At 39.3% G+C, this 26,608-nt stretch overlaps 1 protein-coding gene across 2 annotated transcripts in view; it reads left to right on the plus strand.

Annotated features, from left to right (window-relative positions):
• The window catches only part of LOC127661048 (zinc finger FYVE domain-containing protein 26-like), a 34,043-nt gene that overhangs the window by 5,255 nt on the left and 2,180 nt on the right, over positions 1-26,608 (plus strand). Inside the window, exons 6-40 of one of the 2 annotated variants that reach the window (XM_052151599.1) lie at positions 711-835; positions 1,119-1,283; positions 3,673-3,761; positions 4,075-4,208; positions 4,286-4,477; positions 5,070-5,705; positions 5,799-5,969; positions 6,067-6,218; positions 6,563-6,806; positions 7,499-7,762; positions 7,921-8,040; positions 8,125-8,295; positions 8,382-8,618; positions 8,714-8,819; positions 9,770-10,617; positions 11,150-11,346; positions 11,495-11,599; positions 11,791-11,913; positions 12,210-12,383; positions 12,803-13,052; positions 14,086-14,178; positions 14,542-14,711; positions 14,833-14,966; positions 15,212-15,240; positions 15,400-15,536; positions 15,681-15,901; positions 16,023-16,170; positions 17,451-17,660; positions 21,059-21,274; positions 21,867-22,064; positions 22,163-22,359; positions 22,489-22,651; positions 24,726-24,785; positions 24,874-25,056; positions 26,500-26,550. In XM_052151599.1, coding sequence (XP_052007559.1) covers positions 711-835; positions 1,119-1,283; positions 3,673-3,761; positions 4,075-4,208; positions 4,286-4,477; positions 5,070-5,705; positions 5,799-5,969; positions 6,067-6,218; positions 6,563-6,806; positions 7,499-7,762; positions 7,921-8,040; positions 8,125-8,295; positions 8,382-8,618; positions 8,714-8,819; positions 9,770-10,617; positions 11,150-11,346; positions 11,495-11,599; positions 11,791-11,913; positions 12,210-12,383; positions 12,803-13,052; positions 14,086-14,178; positions 14,542-14,711; positions 14,833-14,966; positions 15,212-15,240; positions 15,400-15,536; positions 15,681-15,901; positions 16,023-16,170; positions 17,451-17,660; positions 21,059-21,274; positions 21,867-22,064; positions 22,163-22,359; positions 22,489-22,651; positions 24,726-24,785; positions 24,874-25,056; positions 26,500-26,550 — 6,713 coding nt within the window. The remainder of the gene's footprint in view (positions 1-710; positions 836-1,118; positions 1,284-3,672; positions 3,762-4,074; positions 4,209-4,285; positions 4,478-5,069; positions 5,706-5,798; positions 5,970-6,066; positions 6,219-6,562; positions 6,807-7,498; positions 7,763-7,920; positions 8,041-8,124; positions 8,296-8,381; positions 8,619-8,713; positions 8,820-9,769; positions 10,618-11,149; positions 11,347-11,494; positions 11,600-11,790; positions 11,914-12,209; positions 12,384-12,802; positions 13,053-14,085; positions 14,179-14,541; positions 14,712-14,832; positions 14,967-15,211; positions 15,241-15,399; positions 15,537-15,680; positions 15,902-16,022; positions 16,171-17,450; positions 17,661-21,058; positions 21,275-21,866; positions 22,065-22,162; positions 22,360-22,488; positions 22,652-24,725; positions 24,786-24,873; positions 25,057-26,499; positions 26,551-26,608) is intronic. The other variant, XM_052151600.1, reaches the window with a different exon arrangement.

The raw sequence follows: 26,608 nt of genomic DNA on the forward strand, positions 1-26,608 counted from the left end.
TGTATTATAAACACTCTAAGTTGCCTAAATAAACTTATGTTTAGAAATACTGTGTTGACAAACATCTTTGCTCCATTAAACAGCACTTGGGAATTATTTGAAAAATAACTAATTATTTCAAAGGGGGCTAATAATTTTATATTCACCTGTATGTATGTAGTGCCGCCTTTGGATCTTATAGCCAAATCCTAACATTGTAGCTCTGGCTCTATTTTCTTTATTTTTTTTTGTCTGTTTTGTTAATTGTATAATGTATTTGGGCACTAAAGCTACACTTAAAAATGTGTTAATGGCAAAATATCGAGTCAAGTGGCATTTAAGCTAATTTAAAGAAAGATGGCACAAGTACACTTTTTAAGCAGAATGTTTAATAAAAAGAAGTTTGTTAGGTTTTAAATAATAGATAATACTGTACATAAAAAAAGGAAATCTCAGACACCATAAAGATACACTTAGACAATTTCTTTGTTTTGTGATTGCTTTCAATTCGTGTGCCAGTCTAGGTTTTAAGGAAGTGAACAAGACAGATGTTCAGTTGTGTGTGTTCACCATGTCCTCGTTTGCTCTTGACTACTCGTACTTCTGCTCATGTGGTCACAGTTCCCTCCCAAAACATTCTTGTTCATCACACCATTTGCTTGTGATATCATTTTTGTGTCTGACATCATTGTTTCAGTATATATCTGAAACTCATCTCTGTTCACTCCTAGTTAACTTACCTGATCTGGAAAGGGTCATGCTTGGCTTATGTTGTCATGATGACAAACGTCTGGTCTGGAAAGCCATTTACTTTGAATGTTTGAGCAGTGGAAAGCACTTTCTGGAGCAGGTCTTGGTAGGTGTATACAATCAGGCAAACAGTCTTGTAAATAAATGCCTGCTTTTTTAAAAACCTTTTCATTAGTATGTAGTTTGTCTGCCACACATTGTCTTGTGTCATATAGTTAGTAAATGAGAAGATGGCAAGTTAATCAAGTTTAATACATTTAAAAACACAATTTTTTTCATAAAAGTCTAAAGATGAAAGCAACACAAATCTTTCTCTAGTCTTCTTATGGGAGTATCCATCCTCTGTCCATTTAATAAATGCTTGATTGCTTGTTTTGCTGTGATTGCAGCTTACTGGTTTAGATCTCATAAAGAGAGAGGAATTCTCCAAACTGGAAGCATTATTGGAGTCAGAGTTTCAGCCGTTGTCTCGACTCTTGTTGCTGTTAGGCTGGATGTATTGTCAAAGCCTGGATTCTGCCAAGACCCTACTTAGAATCCTACATCACCAACAGGTCAGTAGTCTAGGATTGTCAGACTTTTTAATGTCAATATAAAGTCTGGTACACTTTGCAGCTTATTCTGGCCAAGAATGGACCATTTGCATTTAAATTACGTGTTTATCTGAAATAGTTTATTCCACAATAATAGATTGGTGAGGAACAAAGTCCTTGCACAGAAATTTCATTCATTTACAGACTGTAGAAAACACTCCAAAATATATAATCCACCCAAACATAATAAGCACTTATTACTTCACAGATCTTGCTCTGAAAATAAAGTGGAAGAGATTAAAGCAGTGGTGAATTCTCAGGGCCAGCAAAGCCTTCTCTGCTGGCCGAACATGCCAAATAAATACATATTTTTCATCCTTTCATTTTCAATCACCTTTTTGCATGTATTTTTAATCGCTTTCCACTCTTCATTAATCTACAAACAAATAGAAACAAAAAGTTTATCCAGTCAGAATTTATTCCTTCATGCGTACAAGCAATGTGTGACAACTGTTTCACAAATCGCATAACCGAAGCTGAGTTCATTAGCCAAAGTAGCGTGTGAGTCTGAGCTCCACCGCCTCAGACCTTCAGAATTTCCACAGAATCCCTCAACAGTGTAAGAGAATAGGCATCTAAAGTCAGATTGTCAGATTCATCAGCCGAATCAGATTGAATTATTTGTTCCTGGTGGTTGTGATCTTTATGATATGTCCCGGTCGAGGCCTTCTAGCTGGCCTTGAGTGATGCAATCACACTTTAAGTGATGTAACTTGAAAGCGAAGTGTGCGAGATCATGATCACTGCCACTATCTCCATTCAGAAAGAGATCCTTGTGCATTTAAAAACACGAGATGCTCTGCATGACCATGTGATTGCTTAATTTATTAAACAGGAAAAGAGGACTGATTTTCACTTCAAGTAAATTGCCAAGTCAATTGTTTCAAAAGTGCTTTTTGGATTGTTATAGGAACATCAGGAGTTTTCTAAGTGTAAATTAGGCTGCTTGAGCATTCAGTATCAGTTTTGAGAAGTAGTGTAGTGCTTACATTCATCTCGGAAAGTCGGATTTTACAACTTCCTGCTAGGAAAAGTGCAAAGGAATGCTTCTTGAAGTCAGAATTACAACTTGTAGGCTTGTGCAGACATTCTCAACTCCAAACAATCACTTTATTAAGTAATATCAATAAATGAGTTAGTTTCCACATTACATGATATTAAAGATTGTTTAACAAACGCCTGCAGAAACAGGTGTATAAAACATTGTAATCTCTTTTGATAATCGTACACCTGAAGCACAAATGCTACCGCTGCAGCATAATTTATCAGTTGGGATTGCTAGGAGACATCTCTAATGAGAGACAAACCCCTGCTAAGCTGACGGGAGCATTGCAGTTCCGAATATTGGGGAATGGAATGCATTTATGGTTGGAGATATCAAGTAGGAATTTCCCACATCCAGCTTGAATGGAAAGTAGCATAGCCATGTACCCTGATGAAATGAAATTTATTGCAAGCAACATTTAAATCGCAAATATTATTAGATATATTTTCCCAGGTATTATAGACCTCCTTGGAAGATTCATATGAAAAATTATGATTTTTGACTTTCATTTCACAAAACAGTCATGCTGCAGTTAAAATTAAGCTTGCTTGAGCATTGAGTTTCATTTCAAGTTCTGGCTTTCGTGCGTGGATATGTTTTTTTTAATTGTCAATTGGTATTACTAGTTGACTGCCACGTAATGTATGATGGGCATAAGGTGTCTTATTCATTGTGAAACTGTGTTTTCTTTATGGCATGAATAACACTGAAGGCCTAGACTTAAAATGCATGGCCCGCGGCTGACTTAAAGTATTTTTAAAAATAATAACCGCAGAAACTGTAACTTCCGGAAAGGCTTTACCCAAAGCCCTAAAGTTAGAGAGTTTGCAATACAGCTGCTTCGTGGTATCTGATAGGGGTTGCATATGCTCAGTACATTTGTCATTCTGTTTAATGAGTCCAGTGTGAATAATCTAATCTTGCGAGCCACGTTAAAACATTTACTTAAAAAAAAATAAAAATCCCCCTCCAGCAAAGGTGTGATCATGAACTCTGCTTGTGCATTTCTAAAACATGTTTGCCCACACAACACCCATGAAGTGTGATGCTTAGTTTGTTGGAAAAGTTTAATCATTAGATATGAGAGACAGCATTCAAGAAAAGTTTTTTTTAATGTATATACATTTAGTCTCATTTTAAATGAAAGCTACAGAGTATGAGGGCCTGAGATTATCTATAAACTCAAATAAATATTTATGTAAATCCATGAAGCCTTTCTCTTTCTCTTTCTCTTTCTCTTTCTTTCTTTCTTTCTTTCTCTCTCTCTCTCTCTCTCTCTCTCTCTCTCTCTCTCTCTATGTGTAGCCCCAGACCAGTGATTCAGTATTAAGCGAAGTGGCTTGCATTCTGTCATCTCAGCTGGGTGTTCTGGAATGGTGTGACCAAAACAACCTGTGAGTAAAAACACCTTCATACACACAAACTCACACATGCGCATTTAACTCTCATGGGGTAAAAACCCAACTGTGATCCAAGTTAATACTGTACTAACACATCTTTGATCTGGATACGTAGGTAAATGTATATTCAAATCTCCTGTTTTTTTTAATTCCAACCACTAGCTAAACTTCATAGAAAATATGTTCTAGTCACTATTAAAAGCGATTTGTAAGATATTGGTTTATGATCTATTATTGATGATTGCTTGAAATTCAAGCTACATCTAACTTTCCATGTATTTGTGTTTGTTGGTATGTAAATGTACAGAGGGATATCCCATAATGCTTTGCTGAGTCAATTGCACATGCTGGACCATCATTCTGCCTTGTATGTGCTGCACTGCTTGACACCCCTCGCCAAGTATGAGGACTGCCGAGTGCTGGAACTTTTGCAGAGAACAGGTATAAGATACACACATGACATGGGGGACTTTCTAATACACAAAGCCCCTGTCAGACCCTGTGTTTTTCGTTTTTAGGAGATCATTCATTAGTGGACTCTCCCAGCATCTCTGTCCAGCGGAACATCACTCTTTTTCGAGGCTTCTGTGCCATGAAGTATGCTCTGTATGCTATCTGTGTGAACTCACAGACTCATACCAGCTGCCAGGATGGTGAGTCTCAGCATCAGCAGCAGACTGAAGCAAGTCAAGGGGAGGAGCCAAATGAAGGTAACAGCTCTGTTGTATTTGTTTTTGTTTTATTTTGGGTTAGGAAGGCAAAAACAATATATCTGTTCCCATTGTGATTTGTATCAAATTTTATGACAAAACGTTTCTCCAGAAACGTATCTCCAGTGGTTTAATCCATATCTTCAGAAGCCATATGTGTTTTTTTTACTATATTTCTCACTTTCTCTGCCCAGTACGGTGCGATATGCACAACAAATGTGAATCCCCAAAAACAAAAGAAGAATGTTTCTCACTAACACTTATCATATCACTTCTGAACATATGGATTTACCCAATGGATTACTTCTATGCTGCTTTTATATGCCTTTTGGACCTTAAAAGTACTGGCCACCATTCGCTTGCATTGTATGGACCTAAATAACAGAGATATTTTTCTAAATATCTTCGTTATTGTTCAGCAGTAAATGATTAGACCTGGTTTTCACCATGAAAATAGCCATAGAAGCTGGCATGCCATTTAGAAACAAATAAACTTAACTTATAGGGGACCCCCCCCCCCTTAGTTGCTTCATAATAAATAAGAAACAAAATTGTATGACTTGGTTTACCATTCATTCCTCGCCTTTCCTAGGATGTGCTGATCTGTTCCAGCACTACCTGTCTGAATGTCAGCTGTACCTGGAAGCTGTTCCACCATTATTCCGTCTGGAGCTTTTGGAGAACATTTTCTCCCTCCTCTTCCTTTCTGACACAGACTTCAACCCACAAACAGATCTGACCAACACCGGCACAAAAAAACAACCAGACACTCTTAATAACATAAGCACAGAGAAGAATCCAAACAATACCAAAGGCATGAGCAAGGATGAAAACTTAATAGCAAAGGAGAAAGGTGAAAAGATGGAGGGTGTGAAAAAAGACAGCAATACTCCAACAGACTTTGAAGCCTGGGAGAGAAAGTCTAATCAGAATGCCCAGCAGGTGAACCTTGAGCTGGGCCACCTGATGTCAGGGTGCCGGGGGTTTTTGGTGGATATTTGTGTGATGGAGGGGATTCTGCGGCTGGTGAGGGAGGGCTTGGAGGGTGTGTGCGGGGTCGGGCAGGAGGACGGCAGGGCACTTGCGGCTGATGTGGAGTTAGCGGAGAGTCTTGGATGCTCAGTTACCGCAGAAACATTCAGTGCCCGGTTACAGAGACTGTCCAAATACACAGCAGAAGCCCAATGGAGACTGCAGATTGTTACCAGTAACCATAACACTGGGAATGGTGAGAGATGACACCGTGTGATGAAGGATTTTGAAGGGATCATGCTGCAAATGTTTAATGCACATGTATATTTGTACATTTGTGTGTGTTTAGAAGGCGTGTGCCTCCCATCTCCCCTTCCCAGTCCGGCTCTCCCTCTGAAATGTCAGGGCAGTAGCATCAGCAGTTCAGGTCTTCGGAGGAGGAGAAAAAACTATCGGCATCGCCCCGAACGTCAAGTCTCTCCTGAACTACAGAACGGGGAGGTCAGCACCAGCGCCTCAGGTTAGTTTACACACACACACACACACACACACGTGCAAAAGATGGCCATCTCATAGCTGAACTCTTGCTGTTTGTGATTGGCTTTGCTGTCTTGCAGATGGTGGCGTGTGTATTGGAGCCATATGTCATGGAATTGAAGTCTGTCTGTGTGGTGGACCTCACAGCTGGCTGGTTCCTGCAATGCTCTCCCCTCCTGAGTCTCTCCTCATTGCCTGTATACGCAGAGGGAACTACATAGAGGCCCAACAGGTGAATTACAATATGACATCATATCATAACACATCAGAGAGATCATGTCATTCTAGTGATTATTATGTCACCACTTTCTTTTGATATAGTGATGCCCCTATCGAGATTTTATACACAGACTCATAAACAGGTCCAGGCTGAATCTCTTGACTATTTGCATTTGTGTACCCTGATTGTTAATACAAATCTGCAGAATTTTGCAGATTGGATTTAAACATGGTAAAATGTCAGTTTTGTTTCAGATCCATGTATTTGTACTAATAGTATTATTTGAATCTACAAATGATCAATGTTATTAGAAGGATCTTTAATGGTGATTGTGTGTTTGTTTGTTTGTTTGTTAGGTCATTGCGATGTATGGTTTGGAGAACTCTGTGCATGGAGGTGAGCTGGTTTTTATGGACAGGTACCAGGATGTTCTGACAGAGCTGGCTCAGGTCGAGCAGAAGATTGAGAGCCAGTCACTTTCTTCATCATCCTCATCTTCAGAGGGGCTTGCTGCAGTGGGTGTTGCTCCAGGGAACAGGACCAGAATGGGCAGCAGCAGCAGATTAACACTCAAGAGTATCGGGAGTGCAGCAGCTGCAGGTATGGCACACACATGTATTAGAACCACAGCAAGTCCAGATCCAACAAACACATGAATACACTGATTCTATATCTTAAAATCACAAGATTAATCTTTCAGGCTATGCCTTTTTATGTTATTTGTACCTCCCATCCTGTGTATGTCAGTGTAACATAGCCAGATGTTACGTGATAGCTGTGCAGTTTGTAAACCTCACACTCCTGGCCTTAACAGACACACTAGCGACTAAGGCTAGAGGCCATGGCTTTATAGCCTTCTTGCTAGTGCGTCCGACTCCCATGCCAGGGATTGCTGGTTTGAATCCTGCTTGGGGTGGGTTGAGTAGGACCGGCGACATAATCATCCTACACGTCCCATGCTTGCCAATATATTAGTATTTTTAATGTACACCAAGTTCAAATGCACCCTGACTGTGCAATCCTCTTCAATTCTATATAATTGCTTTCATATATAAGCAAAATTGACACTATTACTGAAATGTTCTTTGAAATCATTTAAACTGAAATCAATTCTCGAATCAGTATGGAACAATCAATAATGAAAAACTGAATGCACATCAAATCGGAATGGGAGCTGAATCGAAATAAGACCATGTGATTCGGAGTTGATTTGAATTGAGAAATCAGTGCAAATGCCCAGTACTCAACATTGCACCTTCCCTTTCTCTTTCACTGCCTGTCTCTCTCCCCAGGAATGGCCTTCTATTCCATCTCTGATGTGGCAGAACGTTTGCTGAGTACCCAGACCCATCCAATACCCTGTCTAGAGGATGGCTACTGGCTCTCCCTGTGCTCTGTAGACTCCTCTGACCTTCTGTGCCCCCTGCTAGATGAGTTGAGCCCTGCTGCTATGGCAACCTTTGACCTCTCCTGCTGCCATTGCCAGCTGTGGAAGACTTCTCGGCAGCTCCTCGAGACTGCAGAGAGAAGACTCAGCAGTTTTCTGGAGTCCAGAGGTGAGAGAGGATGTGGAGTTACATCAAATGTCTGTATGTAAAAGATATCCAGTTTTATAGCTTTTTGTATCAGCTATTTTTAAATGAGACCCAGTTAAAAACAATTTAGAAAAAACTTTGGATGTTTTAGAAAGATGTTTTTTTTTTTTCCATATCAGGTGTACAGATAGATCCAAAAGTTCCTCACGCCAATGGTATTAGAGGCTTCCCTTCAGTACTACAACAAATCAGCAAGATTCTTTGCAGAACTTCTGCAAGCAAGGCCACAAGTAAAACAGGTCTGCAGAAACCACAAACACTAGTGTTCATGTTTATATTTTGAGTTTTATATTAAATCGTTTAGCCTCTCTTTCGTTCTCTAGACTGTAACGGAGAGGAGAATGTTGTTTTCAGCCCCTTTGGCTGTAGTGCCCAGGAAGTGCTGCTGTGTTGTCATCCAACTTTAACAGAGGAGAGTATTGCCTCCCATCTAAACTTGTACCAGCGCCTAGAGGTCACACTTCAAACCCTGACCTCTGCCACCAACATCTCAGGTATTAGCAAAATGATCTCCATGTATTAGCTTTATACAATCTAAAGCAGTTACAATAATATATATTTTTTTCTTGTGCTCCAGCAGTAGACAGTCTGACAGGTAGTTCTCTGCTGACAGCGCTAGTTGAACAGGCTGGTCTTAAGCAGTCTGAACTGGATTCCCACCCTGTGCGAACTGCTATGAAACAGCTCCTACATTATTTGGACCAGCTCTGCACCTTCGAGCCTAATAGCACCCCCATCAGGCCAGATTACATACGCAACTTCCTTGATTACATCAATGTGCTGGCTTCAGTATTGGTGCGCAGTTTGGGCTCAGAGGGTAAGATTTCAATAATCCAATTATTTTTAAATTGCATGTGTACAGAATGATATCTGACAGTGTATCTGATTTTGACATTTGCAATCTGGTCTTAGATCAGTCCACAGATGTTAAGTTGGGCAATCCTCTTTTACTGTTGCTGCAGTCGCCTACCCAGCTCCTCTCTCTCCTTCTGTTTGACAGACAGGTGTCACCTGACAGGTAAGGATGGATCTCGCCTCTCTCTGGCCCTTTTTGCACCTGGTATTATCATTCATCTCAGTTGATCTGCTTCCAAGTCGAGCAGCTGTAATAACTTACTGTTTCACATGATCTTCATTTAGTAGATGCTTTAATAATAATTCATGTCATTGCATTTAGATTCCAATTATATCTAACTCCTCATATTCTGTGAAGTGTTTAAGGGATATTTTACCCAAAAAAGGAAAATCCTCTTATCATTTACTCACCTTCACTCCTTCCCAGATGTGTATGAGTTTCTTTCTTCTGCAGAAAACAAACAAAGATTTTTTAGAAGAATATCTCAGCTCTGTAGGACCATACAAAACAATTGAGTAGTGATCAGGCCTTTGAAGCTCCAAAAAGGAGATAAATCAGCATAAGCATAATCAGTCAGACTCCAGTGGTTTAATCAATGTCTTCTGAAACGGTCCAGTTGGTTTTGGGTGAAAATAGATGAAGCAGAAGTTAGAAAGTCATACACATCTTAGATGACACGAGGGTGAGTAAATTATGAGAGAATTTTCATTTTTGGGTGAACTATCCCTTTAAGCATGTAATATTGGTCAAATATTTAGATAAGACATTTTTGTTGTTGTACTTATTCAGGAAACAGTTAAGCACTGTTTGATTGGCAGGTGTATTGGCTATTTTCTGTTGTTTGGGGTGTGTTAGGGCAAATAAATGGTTACACTAAAATCTGATGTATTTACATATCCGATGTTAATACCAGTTGTATTCTCTCCTTCCCATACACACACTGAAAATTCAAATGTATTGGCCATTAGCCATTTTTACCAGTTCACCGTAATCCACACTTGAGTGACACTGGATTATCAATTGCCATGTTATGTCTATTAAAATATTTACAATAAGTCTTATGTTTGTATCTTTGTTTCTCTTTCACTTTCTCTCTGCCTCTCTCTTTACAGGGTTCTGTCTCTCCTGCAGCAGGAGGGATTGCGTTTGAGTGTGCAACAGGTTGTAGTTCAGCGCTGCTGTGAAGCTCTCCCTTTCTGGAATTTTCGGGCTGTGACCTTTTATCAGGGGCAACCGAAAATAACAGGGCTCAATGGAGGGGCATTCTGCCCAGCCAACATTGCCTCTCTCCTCCAGCAGCATGTTCAGGAGTGCGCTCCTTCCCTTTGCCTATCTGACTCCACCGCAACCTCTGACCCTAGCTCTGAGTCTGAGGTCTCAGTGGAGGACATATCTGCTACATCCACCAACCTCTCCACCTCTCCACCCTCCCCGTCTTCATCCCCTCCCTCCTCTTCTTTTTTACTCACTCCATCTGCATTGTCTTTCCTGAAATCCTGTTCTCCCCTTGTTGCCGCCCTGGCGTGTCTGAGTGCCAGTAGGGGTGGAGTGACCAGGACAACCTCCTCAGGCTGGTCAGGGATACCCTCATATTTTCGCGGGTCTGGGCGTAAAGAAGGGGTTCTGGACGGAGACCAGATTGCAAAGGAAGGGGAAGCCCTGCTGAAAAACTTTCCTATCCTCAAAGTTTACCTGCGGGCAATGGCAGAGCCAGTTCTGGGGGTCTCTTTGGAAGCAGATGAGGGTCTTGGTCTGGCTCTTTGTGGGAAGCCTGTGGTGGGGATGCTGTTTTCTGGCCTTCAAGGCAATGTGGGACAAGCCATGTCTGCAGAGGCATTCCAGCAAGCCTTAAACAGCGGTGATTTGAACAGAGCATTAGACCTACTGGATCTGTACGCTCAACCCTGCAGCCAGGATTGGACACTCAGGGACAAAGTACTGGCATGCACTGCAGTGCAAGGTAAGATTCACCAGGGTTATTGCTGCCTTTAAGTTATGTTGAAATGATCATATTTAAGAGATGCGCACATATGAATGCCACAAAAATCGTATTACTGTTGCATCAATTATAGAATAATTTGCTTGATGAAGCGAATTGGTATTGGTCATAATTATCAAGTATAACTGTTATCTTTACACAAAATGCATACAAAATAAATTGTAAAGTACATTTAATGAAGAATGGCACTTGAGTTTTCCAGAAAATACTACCGATACATATTTAGATGGTGTGTAAGGTGACAAGACTGTATTTAGACTAAATACAAATTAATCATCAATTAGACAAATAATGTACATTCCTTAATTTTCATATGGTTATATTAGCTCTAAAAGCATGTGCCTTCAAGTCTGTCTGCTACTGATGAGGCTTTCAGATTTACTTGATCGGCAATAATCTGAATGAATAAGATGAAGCTGAGAAAGGTCATAAATAGGAAAGTATGAAAGTGTGATGAATTCGGCTCTTTCTATCTGTCTCTCTTTTTGTGAAGAATGCAGCAGTGTGGAGCAGTTGTTCCGTGTGAGGGACTGGGAATTGCGTGGTCGTGTGGTTCTGCAGGGTTTGGATAGGTGGCCTTTAAAAGTCTGTTTAGAGTTACTGCAGTTCTGTCTCAGTGACCAAAGCACTCAGGATCCGCTTAGAGAGCAGCTTCAGCTGAGGAAACAGGAGCTTGACATGTACCAAAGGGTCAGTCAGAACCCCTATTTCCCACTTTCTTGTAGATTACACTCAATGCTAGCATGGCTAATGGACAGATAAAGTGTAAATTACATATTCTAGAAGTTGGCTGAAGACATCACCTTGTAACAGTTCCTTGTTGTCATGCATTGTACAGATGTTGAGTTTGCAGCGACCGTTGCCATGGGAGGCGTGGCAGGATCTGAGAGAGGAGTCTGCAAGGAATCCTGAGTCTATATTCACTCTGATGTTGGAGGCCAGGGTGAGTCTATAGAAACTTAAACCAGCACACAATAGTCTAGTAATAATGGTCGAAAATAGAAACAGGGTGGCCGAAGGCTGATAATATACAGTGGATTCATCTGAATTCTATTTAAATTAATATATTACTGACTTTAAGTAATGGTGCGTGTGTGTGTGTGCATGCGCGTGCGTGCGTGTGTGTGTTTTCAGGAGTTTGAGTTGTGTACCTTGTGGGTGCAGCTGTACTCTGTCTCTGATCAGTCTTGCCTGCAACTGAAGACCGAACACCTGCTACACCTCCTAGAACAGGGTCACACAGAAGATGCCTTCCAGGTGTGTGTCTACATGCGTGTGAGCACTGTAAAAAGTTATTTTATGATTTCCTTTGGCTTCCAATGTATGAAATCATGTCAGTGATCATGTTAACAAACCAAGTCAATTGATCTATTTACTTCATCTATATTAAGTTGATAAGCCTAATACTAGTTATGTATATTCATTTGAGTTGTTTTCAAACAGACAAGGGGTTGGACATGATTTGAGTCCTGGTCTTTTAATTTGAATAATGCCACATGCTTTTGACTGTTATATTCTTTTTGACTCAACCTCTCGCCATATTCCTCCCCCAGCTCCTGGAGGCTCTTTCTGATTCAGTGGGTTTAGAGGTTAGTGAGCGAGCCCTAGATCGAAGGCCTGGATTGGCTGCCTGCCATTTCCTTTCTGATTACCTCACCCTACATTTCCAGAGTAAGATGACCCCAGCATGCAGACGCCACATCCATGCCCTGCACCTTGGCTCAAAGGTAACTATATGTCTGAGCTGGATCTGGGAGAGGTTTTCTTTTGATGATAGAAAGTTACATTCGGTCAGGCCAGTGGTTTTATGATTTCATGTTATTGGCAGGTAACTGTGTCTGCTTAGCCAATTAACAAAAATGCTGTATGTCACCTTTGTGTCAGTTCCAAAATCTAACACACATACAAATGTGTATTTTGAGTAAGTAATGTGTAAAATCAGAGTTAATTATTTAATTTTAGCAGTTTCGATTAAATTCCAATTTCGATTTGATTCTATATCTGTTTATTTGGAAACGCAGGAGAGGATTCAACACTGACTCTGCAACTTCTGCAGGACAGGTGGCGTAATGCATATAATGTTCAGCAAAAATGTTCATCCTTGTTGACCCATTCATTGTTTTCTTGGTATGTATACTTGTCACAGGTGTTACTGACTCTGCCAGAAGCATCTCGTCAGGATTATTTTTCCCTTCTGTCTGATCCGCTTCTTATGCTGGAGCAGCTGCTGATGAATCTAAAAGTGGACTGGGCCACAGTTGCTGTCAGTACGCTCCGGAACCTTCTACCGGCTCAGGACGCTGGAATCACCAACCAACACATAGACACTATACTGGAAGATTATGCACGGAAGGCTCTTGATTTCCCCTATGCATCCAGAGAGTGGTCACGGTCTGGTGAGTTCAAACCCACTGAAACAGACAAAATATCTGTCTATCTATCATCTATTTTTTTTTTTTTTAATTGTACAGTTTCTGGGTATTTTGTACATCAATTGTTTATAGAATTTTTTAAGTGAATATGTATGTGTGTTTAGGAAAATTACCACACATGGTTAAAGGTTTTGTACGGAATCCCATTTACAAAACAATGTTTCTTTTTATTCATTTTTATTTATTTGATAAACCAAAATTAGGAGATACAAAGTCATAATTTTGAGATACTAAATCAGAATAATGAGATTACTTTTTATCTCATAATTGTGTCTTTTTATCTTATAATTTGTACTTCATATCTCATTATTTTGTCTATTTATCATAATTTTTACTTTTTATCTAAAAATTAGAACTTAGTATCTCAACTGACTTTTTATTAGGGATGTCATCAAATATCGATATAGCAATTATTGATCTGCACATTATTTTATCGATATATTTTTGAGGCATCAAAATATTAAAATTAGCCGACATTTAAATTAGAAGCCTAATTTGCATGCTTTCCAATACACTCTAACCAAATAATCCCATTCATTTACCCTGCCGCTAACACTTTACCAAAGTTGTGTTGAGAAATATGTTTGACAAGACGGACTATTGTGCAAAGAGCAGCCCAATTTATATCTGAAACAAATCCAGACAAATATTTACAATTTTCTGATTATTGATTTGTGAAAAAGGCATCGATCCCAAGCCGCCACCTTTTTTATCTCGTAATTTATTTATTTTTTAATCTCATTATGATTTAGCATCTCATAATTCTGACTTATTATCTCATAATTTTGTCTTGGTATCATAAACATGACTTTTTATTTTCATAATTATGACTTTTGATCATAAAATTATGATTTGGTATCCCATAATATATGAACATGTGGCGGAAATGGGCTTCCATAGTTTTGAGAACATTATATGTAGTGCAACTCTTCACTTACAGTATGTATCTATGCCTTTCTCTCTCACTCTCTCTCACTTTCTCTTTTTTCGGTCTCAGATTCTGTCATTAGTTTGCAGGATGCATTTCTACAGTGTCCAGCCCAGGAGAGTTGCCCCTCCTCCCCAAGCCACACCCCTCCTCCATCAGCAGGTATTAGCCACAACTCTGCACACCCCATGGGGCCACACCCATTTTTCATGTAACAGTGATGGAAAATGCATTTAGTCCTTTAGTCGCATTTTTCAGGTAATAACAAAAACTGATGTAACACATGACATGCATTTCTTTTCAACAGCTAGATGAAGAGCAACAGAATTGAACAGAAGGCACATTTACAGTTGCATTAACTCCATTGCACATATAGCTAGACAAGGCACAATTGCCAAATATATCCATCTAGATCCTGTGTGGATAGACCAACAATAAAAATAAATAGAGTAGACACAGTGTTTAAATGATTTGTTATCTAACCTCATATCAGTTTAGAAGTCATGTTTGTAGTGGCTTTTTCAGGTAGCACACCCATGCACACGCCCTCCAGTGAGAGGCGCCCCAGTGCTAAGAAGATCCGCCAGCTGACCACACCTTTCACTCCTCCTGAGAAAACCCCTGAGCGCAAGGACTGGATCCCAGACCACAAACGGCACATCTGTATGGTCTGCCAGAGGGAGAGATTCACCATGGTGAGAGATGCAATTTAAGTGAAGGATTGTGAATAATCTGATATCATAAGATAAGGTTCCTGCCATGTTTTTCCCTTAAACTAAATTCAAGAGTCTTAACGTAAACCTTCTCTCATTTTAGTTTAACAGACGGCACCACTGTAGGCGTTGTGGCAGGCTGGTGTGTAATTCCTGCTCCAGTAAGAAGATGGCAGTAGAGGGCTCTGAAGAGCCTGTCAGAGTTTGTGATCAATGCTACAACTTCTTCCATCTGGAGTAAGACCCAAGAGCACACTTTTAAAAGCAAAGTTCATAAAAGCACAAGGGGTTGATTGTTAGTGATAGTACAAGTATAGTCATAGTATTTTTTCTTTGCCACAGTTCTAACACAGTTGTCTATTTTGGGCTTTAGTTATAAAAAAAAAAAAGCTAATCAGGAAATTTGATTTTTCTTACCCTTTTTCTCACGTTCAGGTCTTATATACCTTGCTCTGATGTTTTTATATTTTGTTTATTTGCAGCTCAGATGAGGATCTTGAGGAGGGGGGAGGTAATATATATTCTTAATTACAGTATCGCTACTCTGCTAATGTTCATGCTTAATTTTTATCCCATGAGGTTTAGAGGTTCTTTCTTTTGATTGTGTGGCAAAACATATGCACCTTTTTTGGGTTGATGATTACAAGGTTATAAACAAAGCTTTTCTCAGCAGCTGGCAGCCCTGAATCCATTGACCGAGTCTTGAATGGGCTCCTGAGTCTACCTGAGGTTCCACGAAAGCAGTACCGCCTGAGTCCAAACCCAGCTGAGAACCAGCAGCTGAAGAGCGAGTTTTACTATGAACAGGTTTGGTTCTCTTCTGTCACATTAGCAGTCCAAGCATTAAGATTTTTTTGAAACTACTTTTATACACAATGAAGTGGAAAGAAAGAGATTTATTTAAGTGACATCTCTTAGTTTATGTTTCTCACAATAATCTGTTTGTCAAAGGCACCCAGTGCATCCCTGTGTGTTGCCATACTGACGCTGCACAGCGATCATGCAACCTGTGGGCAGCAGCTGGTTGGCCACTGCCGCTCACTCTCCCGCAAACTGACCAATCCAGAGGTGGATGCACGTCTACTGACAGATGTGATGCGTCAGCTGCTATTTAGTGCCAAACTCATGTTCGTTAATGCTGGATGCACTCAAGAGCCAGCACTCTGTGACAGGTGAGGCAAAAATGCGTCATAAGAACTTTAATTCTGTATTAATATTTGTTTTGCAAAAAGAAGTAATGAAAAGAAAAAGTAGATGTTAGACTTTTTATTTATTTATTTTCTCTATACATAGCTACATCAGTAAGGTGGATGTGTTAAAGATCCTTGTCAGTGCAAACTACAAGTACATTCCATCTTTGGATGATATTCAGGAAACGGCTGCGGTAGCACGTCTACGTAACCAGCTGCTAGAGGCCGAACATTACCAGCTGGCCGTGGAGGTGAGAGTATAAACCTTAATCGGGGTAGATGCAATATTTTCACTGGACAACTCAGGGGGAAAATGGATTAGAAATTTAAATGTCACCTAGGTCCTTTAAAGGAATGTTCCAGTTCAATACAAATAAAGCTCAATTAACAGCATTTGTTGATTTTCAACTTGTCCCTCACTTAATAAAACAATTAGGTTGCCGTCAGAGACGTAAAATGGAAATGGAGACAGTCCATAAATGCTAAAATACACATAGTTTCAGAAGTATAGCTACAAGATGTAAACATTATACAGGATGTGTTAGTGTGATAAGTGATTATGTACAGTCAGCCAGTTGTTATCGCAAAATAAACCCTGACAGGGTGATCAGGACACCGACGTGAATACGACTGGCTTTTCCTGCTTATTACACGGCTACTAACAAAATAAATAAATGGACATGAAATGTTGATTTGTGTTACAATTATGCTATAATTTTAGAAAGAAACAGTTGAACAGCTGAATTTCACCTCTGGTGTTCAGTTGGTGTTTATTTATCAACTGACTGCTCATTATCCATCTTATTATAAGCCTACATGCCAAATAAATTAGTAAATGGACAACATACATTGATTTGCATTAAAATTATGTTATTAGCTTTGTTGTAGAGATTGCAGTGATATGAAAAGTAAGAAAGTCGACTCGCAATTCCCAGATGGCCGATCTGATGTGACTTAACCCCTGGATATTCGGTTGTTACTCAGACATATTAGACCGCAAGAGTATTCCAGAGAGACGTGTATTAACATAACTTACCTTATCTGTGTAAAGTTATATCCAATACTGGGATTGAAGAGTTTTATTGAGTATAGCTTTACACAGATTTTTGAAATTGTGTATTTTAATGTTAATGGACTGGCGCCATTCACTTCCATTGAAAGTGCTTTAAACAGACTTTACATCTTTTCCTCACAGACTCATACTGGATGGCATCTATCCTGACTCCATATGAAGTCTATTGCTCATGAGTTATGAACTGCTTAGTTGTTGGAAAAACATTTGATGCTATTTGGTGGTTACATTTGTTTTGCTACAGTTTCTTGTTCTAAGTGGTGTGGTTTCCTACTCTACTAAGTGTGATACGTATAAGAAACAGCTCAGGGACTCGATTCCCTATTTGTAGACTTTTTTTTTGTCCCTAGGGACATCTCAACTATTTAAACAACTTATTAATCTGCAATAAACAGTTGCATGACATGTTGATTTTTTTTTTTAAATTATTATTTATAATGCTTAGTTTCTCTCCTCTAGGTGTCGACTAAGAGTGGACTGGACCCAAGCGGAGTGTGGCAGGCTTGGGGTGTGGCGTCTTTGAAGGCTGGACTTCTGAGCGTGGCCAGGGAGAAGTTTGTCCGCTGTCTGAAGGCACCAGTTGATAGGAACCAGCTAAACCATGGAGCAAGACTTCTGCAGGAGATCGTTCAGCACCTGGAGTCCACAGTCAAACCCACTCTTAGCATGGTAATGCTACACATATAAAGATGGAAAACCGCATGCTTATTTCTTCAGGGTATGCACCATGCTTTGTCTAGCTATCACAGAGGATACAAAAAAAACAAAATGCAAGTTTGCTTGTTTATGTGGTGTCAAAAATGTGTCTGTTTTGAGAAACTCCAGACTTTTCTGCCTGATGGTGGCACTCTTTTCCAATGTTCCAATGATATTGAGTACATTTTGAGGAAAACAAGCATACACCTCTGGTCCTGTGAGTCTAGTGACAAACAGATTGTTTTGTGCCCTACGGTGCTTGGCATTAGAGCAAGTCTGGCACAACTGTTGATTGACTGATTACCCATTTGAATGCTTGTCACATTTGCCATTTTCAGTGAGTTGGCCTTTTAAAGCCATGTAGGGTAGATTTATTCACCAATTTCACATCACAGTTACTCTGGACAGTTTTATAGCACTGAGGACACTGGGATTGTGTTGCAGAATTTATAACTTCACTTGAAATTTCACAGAGGCACTGTTACATAAGCTACTGGAAAAATAGGCAGAAAAGAAAAAGGTTGTGTTGTGTTTTCTCAAAGCTAAAAGCCTTTACATACACATACATATCAGCCACAACATTAAAACCACCTGCTTAATATTGCATAGGTCCCCCTCGTGCCCCCAAAACAGCACCAACCCGCATCTCAGAATAGCATTCTGAGATGATATTCTTCTCACCACAATTGTACAGAGTGGTTATCTGAGTTACCCTAGACTTTTTCTGTTCAAACCAATCTGGCCATTCTCTGTTCAAGTCTGACCTCTCTCATCAATAAGGCATTTCCATCCGCAGAACTGCCACTCACAGGACGATTTTTTGTTTTGGCACTAGTCTGAGTAAATTTTAGAGACTGTTGTGTGTGAAAATCCAGGAGATAAGCAGTTACAGAAATACTCAAACCAGCACATCTGGCACCAACAAACATGCCACGGTCCAAATAATTGAGATCACATTTTGTTCCCCCATTCTGATGGTTGATGTAAATATTAACTGAAGCTCCTGACCCTTATTTGCATGATTTTATGCACTGAACTGCTGCCACATGATTGGATGATTAGATAATTGCATGGATGATTGTTGGTGCCAGACGGGCTGGTACATTTGTTTTGGTGGGATAAGGGGGACCTACACATAGGCAGGTGGTTTTAATGTTGTGGCTGATCGTGCATATTAACCCTTTAAGCTTGGATGAAAAAAAAAATATTGTCAAAATATAAATAACTTCAGTCTTGACCAACACAAAAAAGGTATAATTTGAAAGCATAGAAACTCTACTTTTCAATGCATGTAGGCATTATGACTGAACAAGTGCTTTGAAATTTGCAGACAAATCAGAAGTGTTCTGTTTTGATAATTTATGAAACATTTTGCACTGTACAATTTAACGTCAATCTCATCAAATAGCCATGTGTCATATGTTGTTGGAAAGCTATCAAAGTGTGGAATACAACCAGCCTGTTTGTTTTACTCACAGGCAAAATATAGTGAGTAATAGCTAAGTAAAATCTTTGCCATTTCATGTGAACAGGTGTTGCTTATATGCCGCATTTTGCTTATAATTTCAGGAAACCAAACATAAAATATCACAAACCATTACTTAGAGGAGGCAATTATCTTTCAACCTAGCCCACACACAAGGTAATCAGATACATATATCGTTAGATAATCCACACAAAGCACAATGTGCACTCCGTATTTGGCATCTTGCAGTCTGGCTGAAAACACATTAGCTTTCTTGGATCAGATGACTATCCAAGAAATGGACTTCTCATTTGGAAGGCTGCAGCCGAGTAAGGCTGTGTACTTCCTAGACTAGTCTTTCTAAGGCTGTAAACTAGGCTCCTTCTCAGCATTCAGCGCTAGAATGAGACAGTCTAGTAAAATCAAGTGGTAGTTTACTTTTAGAAAATCCATATACTTCAAAAATGAGAAAATATGCCCTTCATTTTTCAACTATTTTAGCAAAACATTTTATTCACAAAGCTAGTCACATTCCCCTTTCTTTTTATTTTTTTTTAGATTTGTGCCTTCTAATTAGTTTTATTGTCTTAAATATTATTTTCTACATATTGTCATTGCTGCAAATGCAAACAAAAACTTGAAGAGAGAGGAAAAAAGTAAGCCCACGTGGCTGCGTGATAAAGGTTTCTGCAGTCACTCGGCTCATTTTCCACCTTTTTTTATGATTTGGAACATAAGCAAGGGATTGTGTGTGATTGAAGGACAAGAATGATGCACTTAATGCATCCTCCAAAATATGGCAAACAAAGGCTGCGAAACAAGGCTGCCTTCCTCACAATTGAAACGGCCTTCGACGGTGCTTGATGACGTGACAGCCGAGAAATCAAGCCTATCGAGGCTGCAGCCTTCTGATTGAGAAGCACCCATAAACGTAAATGATGTAGCATCATTGAACGCTAAATCAATCGGATTGGGTTTAGATTGCTCCAACATGTGGTGATAGTCCTCCATATATGGACAGAGAGACATATGAACAGCCACTGTAATTACACATGGCCACCAGGAGATGGCACCACGTGTATATAACACAGATTCAAATGGCACAGAATGAAACTCGTTCTATAAAATCTCATTACTAAAATCATGTCTGCATGCTTTGCAAACCTTTAGTCATTGTTGTGTTTGCATGTATAATTAGTTATTATGTACAATAAGATCTTATGTTTAGAGAGGCTATTGGACACTAGGATAAATAATTTTTGTAACGCTATAACGTTTGATTGCTTTGTCATATCAACTAAATTTTACTCAAAGTTGACATGTTTTTTTGGAGCCACCTTATTTACACCAAGAGATGTATAAGGTTAAGAAAAATTATAATAATAAAAAAAAAAATTACAAATTATTATTATTTTTATTTTTTTTATTTTTTTCAGCTGTTTCTCGTACCGTGTATACACCAGATGCGAGCGTCGCTTCAAAAGCATTATAACCCATTCTAATCAGTGATGCTGTCTACACTAAAAGCGTCCGTTGTGACGCACCGACATTAAACGGTTGTCCCGTTAAATGTAACTCTGCACGCGGCGGCGCTACTACTCCCAACAACACAAATAAATGGTTTAGAATGTTTGCGTTGACGCGACCGCTGAAGACAGGGTGCAAGGCTGTGAGTCTCAGATTTTATCATAATCTAGATCCTTGACCATCCTTGTTTTGTTGTTGAGTTATAAGCCTTTAATTTTGGGTATGCCACTAATGCAGAAAATCTTCAAAAACACCCTCATAGCTTAAACTATACAAACAAGCTTTGATTCAACAGCACATAAAAACCCAGAAGGTAAGGTTAAGGTAACAGGAAGAATAGGCAGATGTTTCTAAACACACTTTGCATTTATTGTTATAGACAGTGAATGAGGACATCCTGGCCTCTCTGTGTGAGCTGGAAGATGCTCTGTCTGACTCTGCTCCTCTGGATGCCGCAGAGAGCAAGGTTCAACAGGGTGGTTATTATCAAGAGTGTCTGTTTTACCTGCTCACCTATGGCACACATCTGAGCCTCATCAGCTTTTACCTGCGCCATGACTGCCTGAGAGACGCACTCACCCACTTACACAACAAGGTGCTGCTCACACTCTGGCATTACAGAACACTTTATAGTGCAAAATGCTAAAACACCTAATGTATAAATTATCAAATTTTATTTAAAGGTATACTACATGACCAAAAGTACTATATGGGGAAGCCCAAACATCATACCCATGTCTGCTTGTTGAATATTTCATTAAAAAAAAAAAAAAAAAGTTTTTCCAAAAATTAAAGTTATTTCATCATTTTCTCACCGTCAAGTTTTCTGTCTTCTATCGATCACAAAAGGAAGTGTTTGGCAGATTGATAGTCTCCCTTTTTTATGGTTTCTAAAAATGATGGTGGTGGTGGTGGCTGAGGCTAATTTCCTAACATTCTGCCCAACATCCTCTTTTGTTTTCCATGAATGAACAAGTAAAATGGGGTTTGGAAATGATAGAATTTTCATTTTTAGGTAAACTATTAAGATTTATCTTCACTAGAATTTAGGGGCCTAGTCAAACCGTTTCAGTAGAGTACGTATGTGTAGTGTACACATACTTTTGGCCATGTTGTGTAAAACATATGGTAAAGGAGCTTGAAGTTTATGTTAATCAAAGTGTCTTTCGCTTACTTGCTGTCTTTAGGAGTGTACAGAGGATGTGTTTTTGGAGGGTGTTTTTCAGCCCTGTCTTGAACGTGGACGGTTAGGAGCATTGCAAGGTCTGTTAGAGACTCTGGACCCCACACTGGAGAGCTGGGGCCATTACCTTCTCTCAGCCTGCCAATTGCTGCAGCGCAAGGGACACTACCACTCTCTATACCAACTCCAACAGTTCATGATGGTATTGAACACACACACACACAGCTTACTTCAAAAGTTTGTAAAGTTACAGAACCCATTTTCACATTTGAAAATAATAACTGTATTTTCTCCCTGCAGGATCTTGTTCGTGCCGCTATGACGTGTATCCGATTCTTTTCTCATGGTGCTCAGTCTTACCTGCAGCTGGGAGAACAGCAGCGCTGGCTGATTCGAGCCAAAGAGCACCTGAGAACTTACCTACAAGAACAGCAGAGTCGTAGGAAATCAAACAGCTCTTCTTTCAGGAAGAAAATGAGCTCCACTGAAGTCTCCAGGTACTACTAACCCTCACCTACCACTGTTTCAAAGAGGTCTTACTGTATTAAAACTTTCACTTTTCAGCCTTGTGTAAAAATAATAACATACTATTTGCATTTTGTCAAGTTAAATACTGTATCTTGCAGACACATACACACAATTGAGCTGCAACTGGAGGTAACACGCTTCCTGCATCGCTGTGAAAGCTCATCCCCTTCCAAGTCAACTGTAGTCCCTGCCCCCACAGTGAATAGTGCCCAACCAACTCTGTTTGGGAACAGCCCCATGAAGGTGGATGTGGCCTGCAAGGTAAACATCCTGATCTTTTTCTAGTCCCTTCATCCTTTTCTATATCTTTTTTCTCATTGTGTAAATTGCACTTATTGAGATTTCTTGAAAAAACTTGCATTTATAGAATATAATATTTTATGGTGAGGGGAATATGTCCATATATACTCCAATTAGAATAGGATATATACATTATAACAGGATATATACATTATAACATGTAAATATATGGTACAGTATTAATTAAAAAAATATAAGTAAAAAGTATATTCTAAAACATTTATATTTAAATAAATTAATACATTTATTTTTTTCTGGTCTGTGTGTAATGTACGCACTGAGCACTTTATTAGGTACACCTGCATATCTACTTATTCATACAGTTATCTAATTAGCCAATCGTTAGGCAGCAGTGCAATGTATAAAATCATGCAAATACAGGTCAGGAGCTTCAGTTAATGTTCACATCAGCAGGGCCTGGGTAGCTCAGCGAATAAAGATGCAGACTAACACCCCTGGAGTCGCAAGTTTAAATCCAGGCTGTGCTAAGTGACTCCAGTCAGGCTTCCTAAGCAACCAATTGGCACATTGTAGGGGGGTAGATTCACGTGGTCACTATAATATGGTTCTCGCTCTCAGTGGGGCGCATGGTGAGTTGTGCGTGGATGCCGCGGTGAAGTCTCTGTGGTAAAGCACTCAAAAAGCCACATGATAAGATGTGCAAATTGACAGTCTCACACGCGGTGGCATCTACCACCTGGATTGAGGCGAGTCGCTGTGCCACCACAAATGCATTGGGAATTGGGCATTCCAAATTGGGAACAAAAAGGGAGAAAAAGTAAAAAAAATGAAATAAAAATGTTAACATCATGAAAAATGTGATCTCTGTGATTTCAGCTGTGGTATGATTGTTGTTGCCAGATGGGCTGGTTTGAGTGTTTCTGTAACTGCTGATCTCCTGGGATTTTCACGCATAACAGTCTCTAGTGCAGGGGTGCCCAATACGTCGATCGCGATCTACCAGTCGATCGCAAAGGCAATGCTGGTAGATCGCACAAAATTTAATAAAAATAAATATAATGTCTTTCCATCTTTTAGTTTCTGTCTGACTTGCACTTGACGAGTAAATATTGACCAGGCGATGTTTTGTTTATTCAGTTGCCATGACAACTATGTTTGTGCATACGCACCTTCCAAGGACTTCTGAGAACATAGCTGAATAAACAAAAACCTCGCCTGGTCAATATTTACTTGTCATCAGATTAAGGTAAATGCCCTGGCTATTGTAATCTATTGTGCTGTAGGTGTTTTGGGTTTAGTGTTAAAACTGAATGATATCAACATTGGACATTATTATATTTTATTTTATTAATTAGAAGATGAATTCCATGTAGGGATACATGGAGTAGTCCCAACAAGCATTTTCTTATTTTAAATGAAACTGTGTTTTTTTTTAGTTGGTAGATCTTATTGATTTGGTAATTTAAAAGTAGATCATCACACAAAAAGTGTGGCTGCCCTGCTCTAGTGTATAGAGAATGGTGCCAAAAACAAAAAACATCCAGTGAGCAGCAGTTCTGCAGACGGAAACGCCTTGTTGATGAGGATAACCATTCGGATAACCACTCTGTACAATTGTAGTGAGCAGAATAGCATCTCACAATGCATTACACATCGAACCTTGAGGTGGATGCGCTACAACATCAACTTCATCCTAATTGCAAAAAGAGCATTTATTAAAACCAAGCTACCAAAACAACTCATTCTATACTTCGTGAACATTGTGATGTCACACTGTTGTAGACATTTACATCTGACCGCCTCCACAATAACACATCAATACCTACTTTACCTTATCATTTCCGTCATAACACTGGCTGTTTACTGTCAAGGCATTAAGGAGAATCAGCTCTAAACCTGAGTGTTTCTGACAGCGGTTCAGAATGAGTGTGGATTTACACCGTGGGACATTTTTTTTACTGGTTGACAGTGGCCTAAATCTAAAAGACACCAAAGATAAATAATGTATGTCTGATTGGAACAAGCTATAAACAAAACTCACAAACTCTGTAACCCCTGTCTGTGCTTTGCACAGGTGATGTTGGGAGGGAAGAACATTGAGGAAGGTTTTGGGATTGCATATCGGGTAATACAGGTAAGAAGGTATGACACAGCATGTACAGAATTAGACCTTGCTCTGTGCACAAGTGGATCTGATTCTCATTTTCTATTATGTGATACAGGACTTTCAGCTGGAGGCACTGGCGGTATACATACGGGTTGGACAGCGCTTGATCCGGCAGCATCAGTATGCATCTGTGCGGCAGCTGCTGAAGTGTGTAGGGGAGTCTGGCACGGCCTCTAAACATGACTGTGATGCCATTGTGCTCAGCTGTGTGTCTGTGGCTGATAAGACTCCTGCCGATGTGAGTTTACACTTACTGATCTGAGACTAGCTTTGCTTTTTCTTTCAGGTCAGGCTTTGAGTTCATTGTTGTGGCTTGATGCTCATAGATCTATGTTGGTCACCCTAAGAGGTTCCAACTCACAAAGGGGCAATTCATAAATTACTAATAGTAATAATTTACTATCTAGGCCTAGATGGAATCTGATGATTTCTTAACTAATTTTGGCTGAAATTTTGTAATATGGATTTTACCACCTGAGACCCGAGCATGACTGCTGTTTGCATTTTCCATTTTACCTTTTTGATTCATAACTAGTAGCATCCATTAAACAAGTGAAAAACAAAAAAGCTGTAGAGCATATAGTTTTCCTAAACATGTATGTCCACATATGTGGACAGTTGGACTAATTTGTGAAATTTTAAATTATACCAAGTTAAATAAAGTCAAAAAAAGATTTCATCAAATTATTTATTATGTTTCCAGGAGTGTTGTTTATTCATGCTTTTGAGACATTACAGACATTACATCAGAAATGAGCATAATTTATTCTAATTTGAAGTAATGGCCAGCATCATCCAATCAATGCCTACCATGTTAAAATAACATTATGCATTATAAATTCTGAATTTATTTACTGATTACTTTTGTCCCATGTCTGCCAAACATGTTGAGTGGTTCAAACTTCATCTGCAGCCAGAAACTGAACTTTGGTTGGATTTTAGGTGTGAATGCACTTAGCTGCATAGAGAGTTATAGGATGCTCCCTTGCTCCCTTTTTAGTGAATTACTTAACCTTCAGTGTGCTCTGTCTGCACTGGTATCATAACAGTTTGAAATGCCCCTTATTTTCATCCTAACTCCCATATAAAGCCTCTGAAAGCAACATTTTTCAACTTTTGGATGAACCCATTGATTCTGCAAATATTCATGCATTTACTAATGTTAATAAATAAAGCGTATTGTACAGCGATCATAAAATAAAATAAAACAACATTTATATTCAAATGAAGCAAAATGACCCAACAGATGTTAACGTTAAATGTTATTCAAAATAGCTAACATGTTTTTTTATCTTTTGAGGGAATAATGTCCCAAAATCCACCTATATGAACATTGTTTATTAGCGCCCTGATATGCGGAAAATTTATGAATTTTTTAAAGCGGCATATCAAACGAAACTTGAGACACTACTCTTTATACCCAATAAGGTTTCAATTAAAATACATTTGTTATCAGAGGCACTGTGCCCATAGAAGTGCTTCACGGAAATCTATGTCATTTTATGTTACGTGACTGGGTGCGGCAGAAGTTTGAACTTTAAAGCATATTCAAGCCAACATGTTTAAAACGCTTATTGAAAACATTTGAGATTGAAATGGAAAGATGTGCTCCAGCTCAAATCATTTTTATGTTGATTGCAGTTTTGGTCTGATTTAAAAATTGCTACTTCTCTCTGCTCAGTCTAAAGAACTGGAGGCCCTGATTCTGGAGTCTAAGAGTCCAGAAAACAAGGTGAGGTTTCTCTCTATCTCTGTCTCGATCTGTATCTTTCTCTCTTGAACTCACCCTC

Source organism: Xyrauchen texanus, chromosome 20 (assembly GCF_025860055.1).
Source record: "Xyrauchen texanus isolate HMW12.3.18 chromosome 20, RBS_HiC_50CHRs, whole genome shotgun sequence".
Classification (NCBI taxonomy): Eukaryota; Metazoa; Chordata; class Actinopteri; order Cypriniformes; family Catostomidae; genus Xyrauchen; species Xyrauchen texanus.